Source organism: Suillus bovinus (assembly GCF_016758785.1).
Source record: "Suillus bovinus strain UH-Sbo-P2 chromosome Unknown EDB93scaffold_1, whole genome shotgun sequence".
Classification (NCBI taxonomy): domain Eukaryota; kingdom Fungi; phylum Basidiomycota; class Agaricomycetes; order Boletales; family Suillaceae; genus Suillus; species Suillus bovinus.
In genome coordinates, this window is record NW_024542057.1 from 859325 (window position 1) to 878568 (window position 19244).

The 19244-nt window shown below is 46.5% G+C and overlaps 4 protein-coding genes across 4 annotated transcripts; 2 read left to right on the top strand and 2 right to left on the bottom strand.

Annotated features, from left to right (window-relative positions):
* Window positions 1-1062: 1062 nt before the first annotated feature.
* EDB93DRAFT_1244672 (uncharacterized protein) lies at window positions 1063-2265 on the top strand (the record flags this gene model as incomplete). Its single annotated transcript, XM_041452239.1, has 2 exons — window positions 1063-2044; window positions 2099-2265. 2 exons carry the CDS (start codon window positions 1063-1065, stop codon window positions 2263-2265), a joined length of 1149 nt encoding a protein of 382 aa, XP_041313641.1.
* Window positions 2266-8649: 6384 nt separating this feature from the next.
* EDB93DRAFT_1244675 (uncharacterized protein) lies at window positions 8650-9938 on the bottom strand (the record flags this gene model as incomplete). The annotated part of the gene is made up of 6 exons (XM_041452240.1): window positions 8650-9116; window positions 9180-9242; window positions 9296-9308; window positions 9367-9603; window positions 9669-9757; window positions 9785-9938. The coding sequence occupies 6 exons, from the start codon at window positions 9936-9938 to the stop codon at window positions 8650-8652; spliced, it is 1023 nt and encodes a 340-aa protein (XP_041313642.1).
* A 4944-nt stretch (window positions 9939-14882) lies between these two features.
* Window positions 14883-17498, top strand: EDB93DRAFT_26478 (general amidase). The gene is made up of 9 exons (XM_041455895.1): window positions 14883-15528; window positions 15584-15743; window positions 15796-15908; window positions 15960-16102; window positions 16160-16533; window positions 16582-16628; window positions 16684-16985; window positions 17039-17181; window positions 17251-17498. The coding sequence occupies exons 1-9, from the start codon at window positions 15265-15267 to the stop codon at window positions 17370-17372; spliced, it is 1668 nt and encodes a 555-aa protein (XP_041313643.1). The 5' UTR covers window positions 14883-15264; the 3' UTR covers window positions 17373-17498.
* EDB93DRAFT_1237161 (3-ketoacyl-CoA thiolase) lies at window positions 17462-19146 on the bottom strand (the record flags this gene model as incomplete). The annotated part of the gene is made up of 12 exons (XM_041451392.1): window positions 17462-17610; window positions 17663-17700; window positions 17749-17825; window positions 17881-17978; window positions 18032-18093; window positions 18116-18306; window positions 18355-18453; window positions 18500-18566; window positions 18593-18818; window positions 18869-18923; window positions 18966-18991; window positions 19032-19146. The coding sequence occupies 12 exons, from the start codon at window positions 19144-19146 to the stop codon at window positions 17462-17464; spliced, it is 1203 nt and encodes a 400-aa protein (XP_041313644.1).
* Window positions 19147-19244: the final 98 nt, after the last annotated feature.

Below are 19244 nucleotides of genomic sequence, written 5' to 3' on the forward strand. Positions count from 1 at the left end.
TACATGAGGGCTAAAAATGCACCTTGAACCTCAGGTCCATTATCAGTGGTTACCTGTCCTATGACTCCATATCTACAATAAAGATCTTCCCAAAAGAATTTGCTAAGAGCCCTGGCAGTAGGTGCTTTTAATGGTCTTCCTTCTATGTAGCAAGACAATTCATCTCTAGCTAATACAATATACTGATAGCCTTGGGCTGGAGGCAGATGCATAATATCAATGTAGACTTTCACAAAGATAGTAGAAGAAGTAGAAACTATGATAGGAGTGTGTATCTTCACTGTACTTCATATTTGATAAGGGTGACATGATTGTATGTGATGTCATACATCTGAAAATAAGCAGGACCAGAAGAATCTAAGACAGATAGTCTTCTATGTGGCTGCTTCGCCCCTATGTCCAAGTTTCTCATGTGCCTGATTCAGTATAGTTACATGTCTTTCCAGATCAAATATCACTAATAATGGTGGCCTAGCCTGCATTCTTTTGTACATTCTTCCATTCTGGACAAAGAACTTGACAGCCTTATTTAAGAACTGCTTCTTTGCTGAAGTACTTTCAAATGATGAAGTTTCTAAGGTCATAAGGAATTTGAATATATCTATATCCTTTAGGTTCTTCTCCTGGAAACTTGTTTTCATTAATACTGAGGAGAAAGGCATCTTCTTTTCATCTAAAGATACTGTAGTTTGAAAGCATGCTTGGGAAGTCCTGGTAAACAGTGATAACTCATCTAGCCAAGAGTCATCTTGTAGTTTGATACTTTCTCCCTCTCCTAGACCTTGTCTAGACAATGCACTGTTATGGACTTGGATAGTGTCTGTTGACGATACTCAAACAGAGCATGTGTCATCAATGGTCGAGGATGTCCCTGGGCTAGCCCAAAGTTAGGAGTCTTGCTTGGTGAGGCTTCAGCAAGCAAGGTTTAATGCTGAAGGTAAATCAACTCAGCTGTTGGTCAAGCCCAGAGTCACAAGAAACAGAGTTTAGAGCCATATCCAGAGCAGAGTCCAGAGCCGTGTTTAAAACCAAGTCCAAAAGAGTCATAAGTCTTATGGAAACATGAGTACAAGTCCGAAAATTAATAAAACACATCGTGTTAGAGCCGCAAGGAAAACACAACTAAAGCATAGCATTTTGATTCAGAAGTACAAAAACCCACCACTGATATCTACACTTCTCCCAGCTAAATGCACAAAGAAGAAATCCCTCCCTCCCAGAGGTAAAGGTGGACAGTTCATTAAGAAGATAGACCCAACTACAGAATTATCAAAATTTGCATCAGACAACTCCTCACTATTGGACACCCCAGAACTTAGTGAACGTGCCTTGACAGACAATGAGGCATCAGCATCAGAACACAAGGTCAACAAGCAATTGGAGGAATGCAAAGACAATGAGGAGTCACTGCCAGGAGTACCAGACCCATCTCTCATCATTCACATCCCAGAGCCCATACACTCCATTCCATTCCCATCAACTCAGCATTTCCATCAACTCACCGCCCCTACCATGAGCAAACCAAGACCGTTTCTAAAGAAAAGCACCATCTCATCACTCATACCGGCCCAAGTCCAATATCTGCTGATGGCAACTACACCAACACCAGCATTGTTCAGTGGGAGCAGCAATGAGAACCCACAGAATTTCCTACAAGAAGTAGAAAGATACATCCATGTCAGCAGAATCACTGATGAAGCAATGAAAGTCATTATATTCAGCATGTTTATATCTGCAGGTTCACAAGCAGACATATGGTGGGACACCTTAACAGCTGTAGAGACAGCTTCATGGGCAACGGTCAAGGCAGCATTCCAGGTGCAGTGGCTGCCCATAGTAGCAGCAGCAAAGTCCGCACAGGACTATCAGGAAGAGCTCCTCGCACTGAGACTCAAGGAGGAAGATGTAGGGGAACACATCATAGTAGCAGGTGTCTCAACCTGGTCACACTTACACTATCATGCATGCCTGCAGAAATTAGTCCAAGATGCAGGTGTAGAGAGTGCACCAGTATTTATCCACCAAGTTTGCAAAGCCCTTCCAAGTGTCATATGAGACCTCACCTCACCAGCGCCACCAGACTGGACGACATTCCTAGACAAGATCAAGAACACCAGCATCGATGTCGTCAAGGACAAAGCATGGAGAGAAAAGAAGAAGAAAGAAGTGGAAAAGGCACAGAACTTGAGAATTGCGAAACTCAATAATAGGCAGACAGACTCCGTCCAGAGATCCTATATCTGCAAATGCAATGAGCAACCATAGAGCAAGCAAGCACCCCATTCCTGCCAGTAGTCAACATGCAACCCAAACTTATCTACAACATGAACACAATGCACAATGCCATGCCTAGCCCAATGAACAACACTATAGCTTGCCGCCAAGTATGCTATGTTGCAGCAAATTAGAACATGAGGCAATGTCCAAGAGGCTTACCTCCAACTCAAGAGGAACGAGACACAATGCAAGCTCACATCAATGAGCTCATACACCACCCAGACACACCAGGAGGACAAGCAGCATACATAGAGCAAGTACGACAGTGGGAGACGCAATGGGGAGACAGAACCAGATGTTCAGAGCAGATGCCATACCCTCTAATGCCAGGAACAGTGCAGATCTGTTCAGGAGAGTGTTTTAGATGTGGTTCTACGCACCTAGTGAGGCTAGTTCGGATGGACAGGACACGGGATGGACAAGTGCGCGCGAAGTGCGATCGGCCGATGCGATGTCCGAAGGTCCGATGCGCCAGGATCCGATATGGAGTGGCTCGGACATGTGCGAAAGTGCGTTGGACATGTGCGCATATGTTTCGGGTGTTGACGTGAGTATGGAAATACGTGGTTTTGAGCCCAACGCTGTGACCATCGCTACAGTGTTGTCTGGAGCGCAAAAAATACCTCGATGCAGGGAAGTGTAAGTTGGATGAGAACTATAAACTCATCATGCCTAATGGCAATTGCATCGTCGGATGCAAACAGTTATTAAAGGATCGCGTAGATCGTATGATCGAAAGTGAGAAGAGCACAGATGCTAGCAGTGCTCATGTAGGTTTATGGTACCACACACCAGCCGAGGCGGAATGCATTTTGGATGTTGATCCATCCACATTCATACACACGATCATTGAGTCCAAGTCCAAGAAAGACGAGGATGAGTGTGAACTCGAGCGCGCTATCCAAGCCCTAGCATATGCAGAGGCAAAGGTAGAGCAGAAACGTGGAGTGAAAGCTAACGTGAGGGAAAAGAATGTCTGCTTTGACGGTGTTGCTGTTCCTAGCGAAACACGATCACGACCAGGTCTGGCATCGTGCCAGCTGACAGTCGAGGAGGAAATCATCTCCACGGCTATTCAAGCAACATCCAGTAAAGGCAAGGAGGTAGCCAAAATACCCATAGTAGTACCACCCGCACCGATCATGAGCGTGCAAACATCATTGTCATCTTCCGCGAAAAAGACTGCTAACGTTTTGCCCCCCCCAGTAGTAGCAGCAGCAGCAGTGCCAGCAGCACCCACGTCTTCGGGCACTTATTGTTTAACCTGTCCGCTTGAGGACAAAGGCGCCAAAAAGTGCATAACTGACCAGATCCTAGATGTCGCGATCAGCATTCCTGTATACAATGTCCTAGCTGTTTCGCCCGATGTTTGGAAAAACCTCCGCAACATGTCGACCAATTGATGGGTCACTGTCGCGACAGTCTCAGTCAACAAGCTGTCAAGTCATCCCATTTCGCATCATTGGATGCGCGAGTATGAAGATGTGCATTTGCGCAACTACCATAGGCGGCCGGACACTTACCTGTGTCCTCGATCAGGGCACGGAAGTCATTGTAATGTGAAGGGAAGTTTGGCAATCACTCGGAGTTGGTCTGCGCTCAGATCACCACATGCGCATGGAGTCGGTAAACACTTCACGCAATTCGACGCTTGGTGTCATCAAAAATATCACACTCGATTTCAGAGGAGGTCCTATGTACTTCCAAGTTCAGGTAACGGAGCGCGCAAACTTTGAGGTTCTGCTCAGACGCCCATTTTTCACTCTCACTTCTTGTCGCACGTTCAATCTCCCTAGCGGAGCGCAGGACATTTTATTAATGGATCCAAATATGCACAAAGAAATGCGCATCCTGACCCTCCCTTTGGTCAGAAACTGCCAAGTCACTGGTACACGGCGCGCCCTGCGGCAAAGCTATGCATACGCACTCGCATGTCAACATCGCCGAGATTGAGGGTCAGGATTTTTAAGTATCAATGATCCGCAGCATATGCAGGGAGACACTATAGAGTATTCGTGCTCCTCGCTCCGTCCGTCACACTCGTTTTATTCTTCATATATCGCTAATGTTCCTTCGCTCGCATGACAACAACCACTCTCATTTGCTCTCAAGGAGCAATATCACTACATCACATTCATTAATTCCGTCATCATCTCTCATTCCCATCTCTTTTTTGCACTCTTGTTTCTCTCTTCCGCAGTCCGCACTATACACACATCTAACCTCTTCCAGCTCGGCATTTCACATTGTGAACATAGCTGCGTTCAATGCGTGTTATGAATATGATCCTGTTATACACGCGCTGGTATACAAACCAGTCGCAAAGAAAGTTCGCAGCATGCTCGTGGCTACCCTGCCCAAGTATCACATCGTTTGCGAACTACCACCTGATCCTTTAGTAGGATTAATCCCGTTACCCACTCACCCCCCAGATTTTGTTCCAGGTATCCACCTCACGCAAGTGCACGCAGATAAGTTGAATTTCGATCCCGTGAACTGGCTATGGCCAGAGGAAGCTAGGCTAGTATGCTGGCTAGTCCGCACGCACAAACTCGTGTTTACTTGGGAAGCATCCAAGCGTGGCCACCTTGACGAAAAGTACTTCCTGCCGTATAAGATTCTGACAGTTCTGCACGCACCATGGTCGCAATGCAATATACTGGTTCCGCCGTCGACAATAGACGAAGTCACACGCATCATTAAGGAGAAAATCGTGTTGGGCATATACGAAGCCTTTAATGGCCACATATTGTTCGCGCTGGTTTTGTGTAGTCAAGAAAGACGGCAAATCGCTCCACCTCATTCATGATTTACAGCCGCTCAATGTGGTGACAATTCACAACGCATCAGTACCCCCCTTTGTTGAACACCTCGCTGAATCCTTCGTGGGTTACGTGATATATGGCATGATGGATTTGTACTCCAGGATATGACCAGCGCGCGCTTCATGAAGAGTTGCGCAATCTTACTACATTCAGCACACCTTTAGGCCCGCATAGGCTGACCACCTTACCACAAGGTCATACTAACGCAGCGCAGATTTTCCAAGGCGATGTAGCCTTTATTTTACAGGATGAGATTCCAAAGCACACACTTCCGTTCATAGATGATATCGTGGTCAAGTCCATCAAGACGCAATATGAACTCGCAGGACGGTACTTATGAGACCACACCTGAAAACCCCAGCATGTGTCGCTTCATCTGGGAGCACCTAACCGTCATGCATTGCATCTTGCAGCGGTTAGAAAATGTCAGTGTTATGGTCAGCGCAATGAAGTTCATTCTCACCACGCCAAGCGCAGTCATCGTCGGGCATAAGTGTACTTTCGAGGGTCGCATACCCAAAGACACCAAAGTCCAGAAGATACGAGATTGGCCAGAGCCTACCAACCAGTCACAAGTCCATGGTTTCTTGGGAACCTGCGGTGTTTTACGCATTTTCATCCATGATTTCGCGCACAAGGCGCGCCCACTAACTAATCTCACCAGGAAAGATGTTCCGTTTGTCTTCAGACCTGAAGAACGCGAATCGTATCAGACGCTCAAGGACTCAGTATTAGAGTCTCCCACTCTTCGCCGCCTTGATTACGAGAGTGAACACAAAGTTATTCTCACCATTGACACGTCCAACATCGTGATCGGCTTCATTCTGTTGCAAGTAGGTGCAGATGGCAAGCGATATCCTAATCGTTTTGGCAGCATAGTGCTGAACGAGGTGGAAAGCCGATACTCAGCAAGCAAAGCTAGAGCTCTATGGACTCTTTCGTGCAGTTTGCATATTCATTTTCGGAGTCAAGAATCTCACCATCAAAGTCGACACGAAATATATCAAAGGTATGATCAACAATCCGGATTTGCAGCCTAACACGACCATCAATCGATGGATTGTGGGCATTCTATTATTTTCATTCAAACTTGCTCATGTTTCTGCAACTAAGCACAAAGGTGTTGATGGTCTCTCAAGGAGACTGCTCACTGATGAGGATCCTCTCGAGGAGGACAATGACCATGAAGATTGGATAGATTGCACATACTCATTTGGAGTCGCGATACTAAATGATAGAACGCAACACATCACGAGCAGTTGCACAGAACTCATCCGCCATGCGCACCAGAACGCACACACATCCTTTGACTTGTGCACACCAGTACACCGCATCTTCCTAGACATTGCACTAGAAGAAAAGCCTGAACCAGTCATCCCTCGCTCAGAGGCTGCGCAAGCATTAGACGCGTCAGCTCGTCTTAACCAAAGAGTTTCTTATTTCGCGCGAACGACCTGCTGACCTTTCAGATCACAAATTCACAGTGTTTGTCAACTACGCCACATATTTCTTTGTTCTTGAGGGCAACCTCTGGCAAAGAGAATCCCATGGAAAGCACCAGCTAGTAGCACTGCCGCACAAGTGATATCGCCTTCTTAAGGAAAGCGCATGACGATCTTGGCCATAAAGGCATCTACACCACATGCGTGCGGTTGCTACTATGCTTTTGGTGGCCGCACATCATCGAAGACATTAAGTGGTATGTGTGAATGTGCCACGACTGTCAGGTTCGCCAAATGTGAAAGTTGCATATTCCGCCAACTGTTCCAATACTAGGAGGTTTATTTCACAAAGCGCACATTGACACGATGAAGATGCCCAGAGCAGGTGGATTTGAGTATCTCGTGCAAGTGCGCTGCACATTAATGTCGTACCCTGAATGGCGCATGTTGTGCAAAGAGAATACCAAAATGCTAACCGCTTTTATTTTTGAAGAGCTCCTTTGCAGATGGGGTCCGATCACCAAGATCGTGACCGATAATGGCCCCGTGTATAGACTCGCAGTAGATGAACTCGCGCGAAAGTACGGGATTCACCCGATTTGCATTTCGCTGTATAACTCGCAGGCGAACGGTATAGTCGAAAGACAACACCAAGATGTCTGGGAGGCCATCATCAAAAGTTGTGACAGTGATGACTCGCGATGGTATCAAGTTGTGCATTCTGTTTTCTGGGCTGAGCGTGTTACTATTCATCACGCGATGGGCCTATTGCCCTATTTTATGGTTCACGGCATCAAGCCTATATTTCTGTTTGACTTAGCTGAAGCTACCTTTCTCGCTCCATTGCCGAGCTGAGGTGCATTTACCACCGCTGACCTTATAGCATGGCGCGCACGCCAATTACAGAAATGTGAAGCCAATCTTGATGCAATCAAGGCTCAGGTAGTCAAAGCACAGTTCAAGTCTGTTTGCGATTTTGAGAAACACTTTGACGCTGTCTATCAAGTCGTATGACTTTGAACCCGGTGTGCTAGTTCTTGTCCGCAACTCCAAAGTCGAGTATGAACTCAGCAAGAAAACCAAGCCATGCTATCTCGGACCAATGATGGTCGTGCGGCACATGAAAGGAGGTTCCTATATGCTCGCTGAGCTAGATGGCACAATATCAAAACTTCACTTTGCCGTATTTCACGTGATACCATATTATCCGCACCGCGAAGATCACATATCCGTCACAAAGATGATCGGAACAGACAACAAAAGTATAGACCATTTAGAAGCTAACAAAACTATAGAACCCGATGAAGACAAACCCGAGCACGCACAAGATGAATAGCACGCAGAGGCTCGCTCATCACATACTCTGATATCCACACCCCTGCATTCCCAAATTCTGGACACTCACACTTGTACATATCATACCACAAATAACAAAAACATCGCAAAAATAAAGAAAACACAAAAACACAGTCTCGCTAGAAGTACTCACTCTCAGTTTTACCCCGGGTTTTGTCTGGCGACCTCAGTTTCTCTCTCGCACCTCACATATAACCCATGCATTCACTGATCATAACACAAACACAGACTCTATTATATCGTGCGCATCGCGCATAATACCCAAAACAGCATATACAGATAAGCTCTCCTAATTGACTCGCGCGTGCCACATAGACCTTCTATTTCAAACACATGAAGCCACGCTGTGCACATTTTACGTAGACTATACCTGATCACTATAATCACTCACAGCAGGAATAGACGCAGACAGTCGCACAAAGAAGACAAGTCAAGCACGAAGCTCACGCAATCACACGTATATCGCTAATTATCCTTCCTTTTCATCCTAACTATACCACGTTACTCACAAGTACTATTTCATTTATATCCAGGCCCAATGGACTCTTTGGACATGGACATGGAACCAGACTAGGACTTAGGCAAAGATCACATGGACTCATAATTGGCATGACGTAAAATGACTATATTGTACAGCACATAAGGAAAATGTATAGTAAGTGTGATTTGTGCACAGGCAGATGAACATATAGTACAGCACGAAGGCAGCATGCAGAGAAGAAGAAGAAAAAGGGTATAGTAGTATCTATCTACTTCCATGCCTGCTCCTGCCCCACAACGAAGTCATCCATCTCCTGTCCCATCACCCTCCATTCATCTGAGAAAGAGTAGAGGCGGTTTCTCATTGTGATGAGCTCTTGCTGCTGTTTGTGCGCCTGATAGTTCAGGTTGCGCATGAACCGGTCGTAGTTGTCCTGCAAACCACGCAACTTCTCGACCTCCTCCCACAGACATTCATTGTCAGCATGAAGGCGCTCATTGTCCAAATCATCAGCACGAATCCTCGAAGGCCCTGCGGCGGTGCGCACAGGCAATGGCTTTACCAGCCTGGGCACAGGGTGCACCTTCTTCAGCGCTTCCTGGACCTCCACCTCAGACTTGCCAGAGTTGTCGGCATCATCGGCCATGGTCGGCTCGACCGTCAGAATGTGCTCTTCAGCCATGTGAGGCACCTTGTGTGGCACTGCCGCAGTCTCGGACACTTTGCACTTGGTAGCTATCACAAATGTTAGAGTATTCGAAAACTAAAATAATGAGACCACTCACCAAAGTTGCACACTCAGTGTGAGTGTTCGCAAGGCCTGCAGCGCGCGTTCTTGCCCTGCAAGCACTTGACCCCACACTGCACACAGTTCTCGCAGGGAGGGTCTAGAGTCTTCAGCGCAGTCGACATACGCCCGCCAGCCTTCTGTCAACGCAGATCAGAAGTTAGCCAAACACAAGAAAAAGAACAAAAAAGCACTTACAGGTTTGCCCATGTCTGGGTTCTCCTCCCTCTCCTTTCCCTTCCCCTTCTCCTTCGCTGTGTGAGCCGCACGCGCCTCCGCCATGATCTTCTCCGCCACCTCCTTCCACCCGCTCACCATTTTCCTCGCCACTCCAACCCACTTGTTAAGGTCCTGCAGTATCTCCTTCTCCTCATCACCGATCAGAAGGAGCACCTCAGCTTCCAGCGCATCATGCGTGCAGACGCACACATTAGCCTATAAAGATGAGTATGGTCAATCAGTAAATAAGAATAAGACGCAAAAAGACACGTGCCACTCACCTCGAAGTGCGCCCACTCATGGAGCCATGACTCAATATCCTCCAGACACTCTTGGAGGAGCTCTGGATGCGAGCCCGACAACATGCCCACTGACGGAAGGAGTGCATTTCAAACACAGAGGATGTGGTTGCCAGCAGACTCAACAACAGGCGCAGGCTCAGGAATTTTCTGAGCCGGCTCCTCAGCCACCGGCGCAGCATTGATAGGTGCCTCAGCCTCAGGTGAAGGCGAGCAAGGCAGTTCAAGCAAAGATAAATCAAAGTTGGTCATGGTAAAATAATGAAAAGGGTAGTCATGGTTAATGTGAAAGATGAGAGAACAATGTGTTGCCACATAGTGCTCTTTTAAACACGCTAACCACAATTATGTCAGCATCCACGCTAATTCCCGAGGTCACGAGGCCAACCGCTGGCACTTTGTTTTTGGAATACGGACCGCAATCACGTGACACCTCTCGTCAAAATTTCTCTAAGTCCATTCGCGTGCACACGCTGACTGGGGACAGTCAGATTTTAAAAGTCTCCTGCTGTTGTAGAGCCTTGCATCTCCACAGGCACTTCCCTTGAATTCTCCCACATTCCCTACACACTCCAGCTCTAATCCCAAGGATACGTCTTACGCAGCAGCGCTTCATACATTTTACTTTGCAGATTCCATGCACAGCCACTCACACTATGCACACATCACGTACCCTCCTAAGCATTGTCCGTATACCCGTCCATCCATCCTCCCCATGTCCTTAGATGTTCATTGGTGCGTTTTCTCACTATATTCCCATTTTGACTAATTATTTCCATCACTAATCCTTGGCCTAGTGCTACGCGTGCAGCCGAGACCCTATTACCTACCTCACATACTATATTTAGCTTACTCGGCTCGCTACATCGGACCTGCGCACCTAGCGGCACTTAGCCATCTTTGCATATACTATCTCTTTACTCTATTTTCTGGGTCGATTTTCTGCCCACTTTCTATGTGTCTCTAGATACTAAGAATTTTACTTGTTGTTTGCTAATGACTATCCAAAGTCGTGCACTTCGGTTCTTGGTCTCCATCTTAGCATCAGCCAACCTTAGTTGGGGTGTTAACACTCATCTCGCTTCAGCTTTCCTTCATTACTCTCACTTGCTAGTCTCTCGCCTTCGCTCTCACTCGTGCGCGCTACCTTAGCGTCGTGCACCTCGTCCTTTGCTTATTGCACTCGCGTGTTCGCCTTTCGCACATCACATCATTTTCACCTCATGCTTCATGCATTACTTAGCTTTTGTACTTTATTAGTTGTTTGGTGTCCCTCTTTTTACAAAGAGAGGTTTCCCTTAACTCAGTTAGCTGCCCTTGGGACGACAATTTCACTCGTGCCCGGGTCTATCTGTGTTTGCTTAGCTTAGCACCAACTTTCCCCACAGTTTAGATTCCTCATCTTCACTGGTGGGCTTTCTAGAGAATGATGACACTATTTTCACACGACTCACAGATCCTTTCAATGCAAGTCAAATAGCCTTCATTGTTAAGAAAGTCCAATGATTTAACGGCAGAAGAGCAAGAACAGGTAGAGAAACTAACAGCATCATTTGCAGATATCTTTGTGGGGTCACTCGGAGAAGTAATACCGGTTCCAGGAGCTAAACACTCACTCAATATCCTGAATGGTGTCACCTTCTGTCTATGAGTCCATCAAAGAGCGCTTACCCCTCCACAGCTGCAATTTTTACATGGTAAGATAGATGAAATGCTAACAGCAGGTATTATAGAACGAGCACCACCAGACCGAGTGAAATGTGCAGCCACCATGGTACTAGCACAGAAGGTACACAAACATGGAGGCCTCTCACTATAAGAACTCCAGCATTGAGTCAACAAACAATGCCAACAGAACAGAGTACCACCAGTGTTTACACTACCAGAATGAGAAATCCCAGAGCACAATGCACCCCAGCAACCAAACAAACCACAGAAATGGCACATCTGTCAAAACTTCAACAAAGTTAATCGCCACACGGTTATAGCCCCCATGCCGCAAGGAGACATTTGTGCTAAACAACTTAGGCTCAGTGGTCACTGATATGACTCAGTCTTCAACTTTGCATCCGGATTCTATGCAGTCGAAGTACCTGAAGAATCAAGACTATACACAGCATTTTATGTTGAAGGAAGAGGATGGTTCTGGCACAAACACATGCCGATGGGGCTTACAGGCACACCATCCACATTTGCAGATATGACCGCTACTCACTTACATGATTTGATTGCAGATGGTACAATGGAATTGTTCATAGACGACGGGGCATGTGCAGCAGATACGTTCGATGAAATGATAGAGAAACTCATGTGAATCTTCCAATGATGCAGGGATCAGAAACTATCTCTCTCTCCATCTAAATGCAGACTGTTCATGACAGAAACTACATTTGCAGGTGCTACAGTAGGGCCACAAGGTGTTCAACCAGACTTAGAAAAACTGATGGCCATCGTGAACTGGATGCAACCAACTGACGCACTTAACCTCAAATCATTCTTAGGTCTCACAAGCCACTTCCGGGATCTCGTACAAGGCTACGCAAAATGAGAAGGTCCATTAAGAGACTTGGTGAAAATGGCCCCACTCCACCCACCATACACCAAGAACACCTACTGACGTATACTACGAGACTTCAAGTTAGCAGAGCAATGGACTGAAAAACACACCAGAGCCTTCCTAGACCTCAAAGCAGTCCTATTTTCACGTCTGATATTGCAAGCACCTCAATACGGCAGATCATCATTCATAGTGACATTGGACAGGTGCCAAGAGGGCTTAGCAGCAGTACTGTCCCAAAGAACGCGCACTCAGAAGCCCTCGGGTAAATGGTCAGAACAACTTTTACCAATAACATTCACATTGAAATGCACATCAGTGTCAGAGCAAAAGTACAAGCCCTTCCTCCTAGAATTTGCAGCCCTCAAATTCGGATTAGACAAGTTTTCAGATATGGTATGGGGCTTCCCAGTGGAAATAGAAACTGATTGCCAGGCACTACGAGATGTACTCCTCAATGACCATATGAATGTAGCCCACACGCATTGGAGGGATGGAATCCTCACACACCACATAATTGATGTCAGACACGTCCCAGGGAAACTCAATGTAATCACAGATGGACTAAGCCGACCATGGGAAGGACAACCAAGGGACATTGGACTATTAGATGGCAGTGATTGGACTGTTAGTGAAGACTTGGAGGCACACAGTGGTTTAGTCAACAATATTCTGTTTAGTACCTCGATAAGTGAACCACAGCTAATTACAAATTTACAGGAATGATTCATCAACAAACCAGTATTTTGAGAAGTCATTGAGTCTATCACACAACTCTACTCAACAGGATCGCTCAAAGACAGGAAACACGCAAAACACAGAGCATCCCAGTACATGATCAATGATGGGAAGCTATGGCAACTGCATGGAGGCACCACAGTACGAGCAAGAGACAGAGTAGAATGTGTCACACAAGAAGAGGCAAAACAACTTGTGATCAAACAACACAGTGAAAGAGGGCACTGGGGCCGAGACGCAATCAAAATAGAAAGGATTCAAGGGGAAAACCCAGTAGCTTAAGTTAAGGAATACTACTGATGTACATGGGGTTTATATAGGTAACAGGAAGCGGCGCAGCCATGTCAAGAAAGGTAATGAAGATAGTGAAATAGTACAACCTATCAAGATAGCAAAGATAGGTGAAACAACCATGCTGCGCATGATGATAGTAGTCATGATATAATCAAGAAGAGAAATGCGGACAGCCAGCTTGATAAGAGAATAGCCAGGCCTAGATGAGTCTAGAGTCTGTGCTATGGTTACAGAAAGAGAAAAATAAATAAGGGTTAAACATTATTGTAACACAGGCTACCAGGGCTTGAGTGGACGCTCCCTCTTCTATCACCTTCATGATTTCTCCACCCCTGCATTCACGTGGAGACCACGTCGGCACTATACACCTTCCAGTGTCTCCTTTGAGGGTGAGCGAGGGAAGAAGTATGCAAGCGCTAAGGGCAGGATGGTTGAGAGTGCATGGGCAGGCTGGAGGAAGTGAGCTGGTCAGAAAATGATGGAGTGCATAGCGACCATGTCCTTTCTTTCCCTCTGATCTGTTGCTTTTTTGGAGTATGGACCCAACACCATGAAATCATGATTTCACCTGGTCAGTGGGGATCTGCATTTGAAGGATGTGTATGCTAGCTATGTATGGCAGATGAAATATACGCGGTGTTTTGTGACCCCGCTTTGTAAATTTCTCTTATATCTTTGCAGCAATCTGACTACTTCATCAGATGGATCTCATGGTATACAGGCATTTAAAACTGATCAAATTATTCTTGGCTCATGACATTGCAGTGATGGTGGTAATACATTGTGCTCGAAAGAAGCTCTCCTGATGGAATTGATACACTCCACCTCTGGGCTAGTAGGACGTGCAAGGAAACCAGAAGATAGAGATAACACCGATATCATTGTGTTTACAATAAGTGAGCATCTTGTGTGCCTAAACATGATGTTAAACTAGAGAATAAAGCCTGTGATTTTTGGTGACACAACTCCTTGCGGAAGAGTAGTGAATACTGGTCCTAGTATATTCAAGGACTATCCATTGAACGATCAAATCTGAGACGAGCACAAGAACAAACTAACACAACATCAAAAAAATCGAATGCATAACAATAAAAAGCTCTACAGAATATGTCTGATGCATAAGGGTACATACTATTAGCTAGCATGTGTGATAGTCATAGAAGGTGTATGCCTTATACTATATTCCCATGGGTACTTTCCCGTGGGTGGGGGTAAGGGTATGGGTATCATATACCTGAACCCCCACCCATACCCCAGAGTACCTTTACCCACAACCCACATGGGTTACACATACCCATGCTGATCCCTAATTTGTGTTGGACCAAGGTTACAAATTATCACTATTTCATCTCTCGCAGCTGCAACATCCAAGAAATTTGTATTCTACTTGCACAAGACATCATTTCTAGGTACTCTGCATACACCTGAATTTTTTCGATGCCAGTTGAGCACAATGTTGAAGTGTTATAAAGTTTTGCATATTAGCAACTGTGTACATATTACCAGGAATGATAGTATTTATTAAGTTATACATCACGTTATCCTGAGAATTCGCTCTTCATCCAAATTCAAACCCATGTAAGTACCAGTCTATGATGTCACGAACTTTAGTTTCGCACACCTCTTGCCCGCGTACGCGCATTTGCATCGTGCTCATTTGTTTCACGCTATCGATTCCACGACCTAACCTGTTATTTCCCGCTCAATTCATCCTGCTGTCGTCGCAGCAGGTTTCCAAACATACACATATCTATCGAATATTGTCTCTCTCAGGCCCTTGCCCGGACCTGAGTAGTTATATGAATCCGCATGACCAAAATTCTTCTCTTCCATCCACACATCTGACCCTCAAGCCAATTATTATTACTGCTTTAACAGTCTTATCTCGCTGCTAATATTAGCCACGGACTTCTTCTATCCGTTAGTTATGTCTTATCTACCGTGAAGCGTTTGAGCTTCGCCATCTCTCATCTCTAACCCACTATCCATATGCCGCATTGGACTGCTCTAGCCGCAGAGAAGAAACAGAGGCAGCTCAAGTCCATTCCACAAGAGTGGCTTGTGACTCCGCCTCCACCCTCTACTCTGGATGTAACCGGTTTTCCAGAGTCGTGTGGCCTTCTGAATGCCCGAGAAATTGAGATCACCAATACTTTGGTGGATGTCTTATTGAAGAAACTTGCAAGTGCGGAATGGACAGCCGTGGAAGTGACTACCGCATTCTCCAAGAGGGCCATTGTTGCACATCAGCTTGTAAGCCGAGTTTCCAGGCATTTGTTCAACGATGTGGTATTAAGTGGCTGACGAGGTCAATTGCTTGACGGAAATCTTCATTGATCGTGCACTGGACCGAGCGGCCGAACTCGATGATTACTTGAAGAAAACAGGGAAGGTTGTTGGTCCTCTTCACGGGCTGCCCATCTCTCTAAAGGACCAACTATGCATCAAAGGACTAGAAACCACTATGGGTAGGTCTAATCCTGGCCTAGACTTAAAGCCTTGCGATTCACTGGGTTTTAGGTTATGTCTCGTGGATCGGGCAGTATGCAGACAAAAACGCAGTGTTGGTCGATATTCTGATTGAGTGCGGAGCCGTGCCATTTGTCCGCACCAACGTTCCGCAGACACTCATGGTGAGCCCGCCCCTGAAACCAAGCACTACTCCTGTGCTAAAGTATCTTCAGTGGGGAGAAACCTTCAATAACGTCTTCGGCCGGACAACTAACCCACACAATGTTTCCCTGACTCCAGGTGGGTCATCAGGAGGAGAGGGTGCATTGGTTGCCCTAAAGGGAAGCCCATTGGGAGTCGGTTCTGATATCGGAGGGTATGTCAATAATTTGGAAGTATCATTGGTATTAGCCTTCTGACAGCCTTCTGACAGCTCTATTCGTGGCCCCTCTGCATTCTGCGGGATATACGGCCTGAGGCCGTCATACGGGCGTGTACCGTACTGTGGTGCTCGCAACTCACTTGAGGGCGAAGACTCGATTCTCTCCGTGTTCGGTCCTATGACAAACAGTCTCTGCGGGCTCAAGATCTTTATGAAAGCTGTCGTTAACTCTAAACCATGGCTCAAGGACCCTCTTGCGGTTCGGAAGCAATGGGACGAAGACGAGTACGAACTCGCGGACCATGGGTTTGGTAAGGACCTGTGCTTTGCGATCATGTGGGACGATGGCGTCCTTTTTCCCCACCCACCTGTCAGGAGGTCTCTGGAAATGACCAAAGCGGCTCTCCAAAAGGCTGGCCACAAAGGTTCTTCTCATCTAATTCCTCTGCTAATTTATACTTATTGAGTGGCAGTTGTCGACTGGAAACCCATCAAGCACAAATTGCTTGAAGAAGTCGCGGTAAGTAAATGTGTCCTTTACTTTGCCAGTCTATTGATCTATTAGCATCGTGCAGCGGGACATCTTTAATGCCGGCTCTGTCGAGGACTACATGATCACGACCTCCAGCACAGGGGAGCCAATAATTTCCACGATGGAGCTGGACGACGCAGATGCTACGGTGCCATCATTCCGTCCGAAAAATGGTGGTATCACCGCATACCAGCTCTGGCAATTGCAGAAGCTGCGTCAGAATATCCGGAAAGAATATATAGACCACTGGAACGCAACTGCCTCTGAGACTGGGACAGGACGGGCTGTCGATGCTATCATTTGTCCAGTCGCACCGTTTGTTGCAACTCCCCATGGGAAGAACAGGTGAGTGTCTTTATAATTTCAAAGTCTCGCACTTTCAATGAGACGGTGCACAGGGACGCCAAATATACTACCGTTTGGAATGCGCTCGACTATCCCGCTGCGGTTTTCCCTGTGACTACTGTCGACCCTACTCTTGATAGGAAGAAATCTCCTCATAGTTTCTATGACGACTTCGATAAGGAGATATACGAAATGTGTGAGTGGTGCCAGCACTGAACGACCGCCCAGTTGATCAGTGATTTTCTGACACTAACAATCAATTCAGATGACCCAGAGAAATTCAAGAACGCTCCTGTTTCTTTGCAGCTTGTCGGTCGGACTCTGGAGGAGGAGGCGGTTATAAAAATGACAGAAATTGTAGATGCGGCGCTGGCCGCGGCCAAATAAGTTCGAGATATACCGAGACTTGTTCGAGACAGCAGTTATGAATATGTACAATACACCCACATCTCGATCAAGTACAAACGATTCAGAACTCATAACTTCGCTTCACAAAATGGTTGTGCCTCGTTTACGAAGATGCCTGCTGCGCCCATACCACTGCCGACGCACATACTTGTGCACAACAACTTTTTGTCTCTTCGGCGGAGTTCTGCAAGGCCAGTGACAACTTGACGAACCCCAGCTAATAATTGGTAGATGAGTAATAAAAGCTTCAAGACGACAATGAAACTCACTCATTCCCAAAGGGTGTGTCACGGCTATTGCCCCACCACTGCCAACAAAGTATCAGAACAGAAGTACTCAAGCTGGAGTGGCTTACTTCGGGTTGATTTTGTCCATAGAAATGCCAAGCTCTTCGACACAGTATGCAAATTGCGAAGCGAACGCTTCATTTATCTACGTGAAAGACGTTAAACCACGAACAGAAAGAACACAGAAGGCAGTGGTTGACCTCATAGATATCGATATCATCCTTAGTGAGACCAACTTGCGTAAGGACCTTGGGAATAGCGGCGATGGGGCCAATGCCCATGTAACAGGGCTCGACACCTTCGCCAGTAACGGTTCAACACGCCCTCAAACAGAAACAACAAATGACAAACCGACAACTGCGCTTCCAACCCATTTCCCGAGAATTTCCATGTTTTCCTTCTCCGCACGCTCTCTTGTCGTGAGAACTGCATAACGCAGCACCATCGCCAATACCACTTGCATTTCCAGCAGTGGTAGTTGAATCTCCCCAATCTTGGAATACAGGCTTTAGCCCAGATAGCATCTCCATCGTCACGCCAGGCCGGATTGTGTCGTCAACGGATATCACAGTCCCGCGGATTTCGACTGGAATGATCTCGTCGGAGAAGATGCCGGTGTTCAGTGCCTGTTCGCGTGATTAAGATGCAACATTGAGAAATTTGGACGTACAGACCTTGTTCGCGCGAGTATGTGATATGAGGGCATATTCATCTTGCTTTTGTCGTGAGACTTTATAGGTTTGAGCGACCATTTCAGACGTCCAACCCATAGGCTACATATATATTAGTGTTTGACCTATATAGCTCACCCAGACACACTTGAATGCAGTCGTGAGCCCGAGGAATTTTGTCGACAGATTCAGCAATGATAGGCGTAGGACGAGGACTGCGCAAAGATTAATATTAGTGTACCACTGGCACAGACTGTTGGAGACTCGCTTCAGTGTCATATTCTCCACTCCAATTGCCATGCCCATGGATATCTCGCCCGACTTAATATTATGGGCAATGTTCCGGATGGCCATAAGGCCGGATGCACATAGCCTGTTCACTGTCGAAATGGGAACATCGTGAGGAATGCCGGATGCGAGAGCAGCGGCCCGCGAGGAGTACATTGGAGAAGGAGGATGACATGTGCCTGCAGAAAGTTAATGCAGAAACACACAGAAGGGTACGGCTTCCACTCACCGACGCAAATGTCGTCAAGTTTCGCGGGGTCCAGCTTTGTCTTCTCAAAGGTCGCCTAAGATTCAGAAGGTTTTATGAGTTACTGTAGGTAGTCCACAAATAACCTGTCGACCTTGAGCAGAGCTTGCATCATTTCAGTCTACTGGGATATCCTTGAATTGACCCTTTCTGTTCTTCCCCATCGCAGTACGCTTTGCAAAGGTAATGACCACATCATCTGGATTCTTCTGCAGCACTGCAGTGATGCCCTTGCCGCTATGTGTAGAGACGTTATGCATTGTAGATGGGATCCTAGCACGCAAGACCGCAACGCTAGCCAACATGGAGAAAACTGGGATCCTCAAAAGGCATCGAGTGTGAGATTTAAGTATGGATC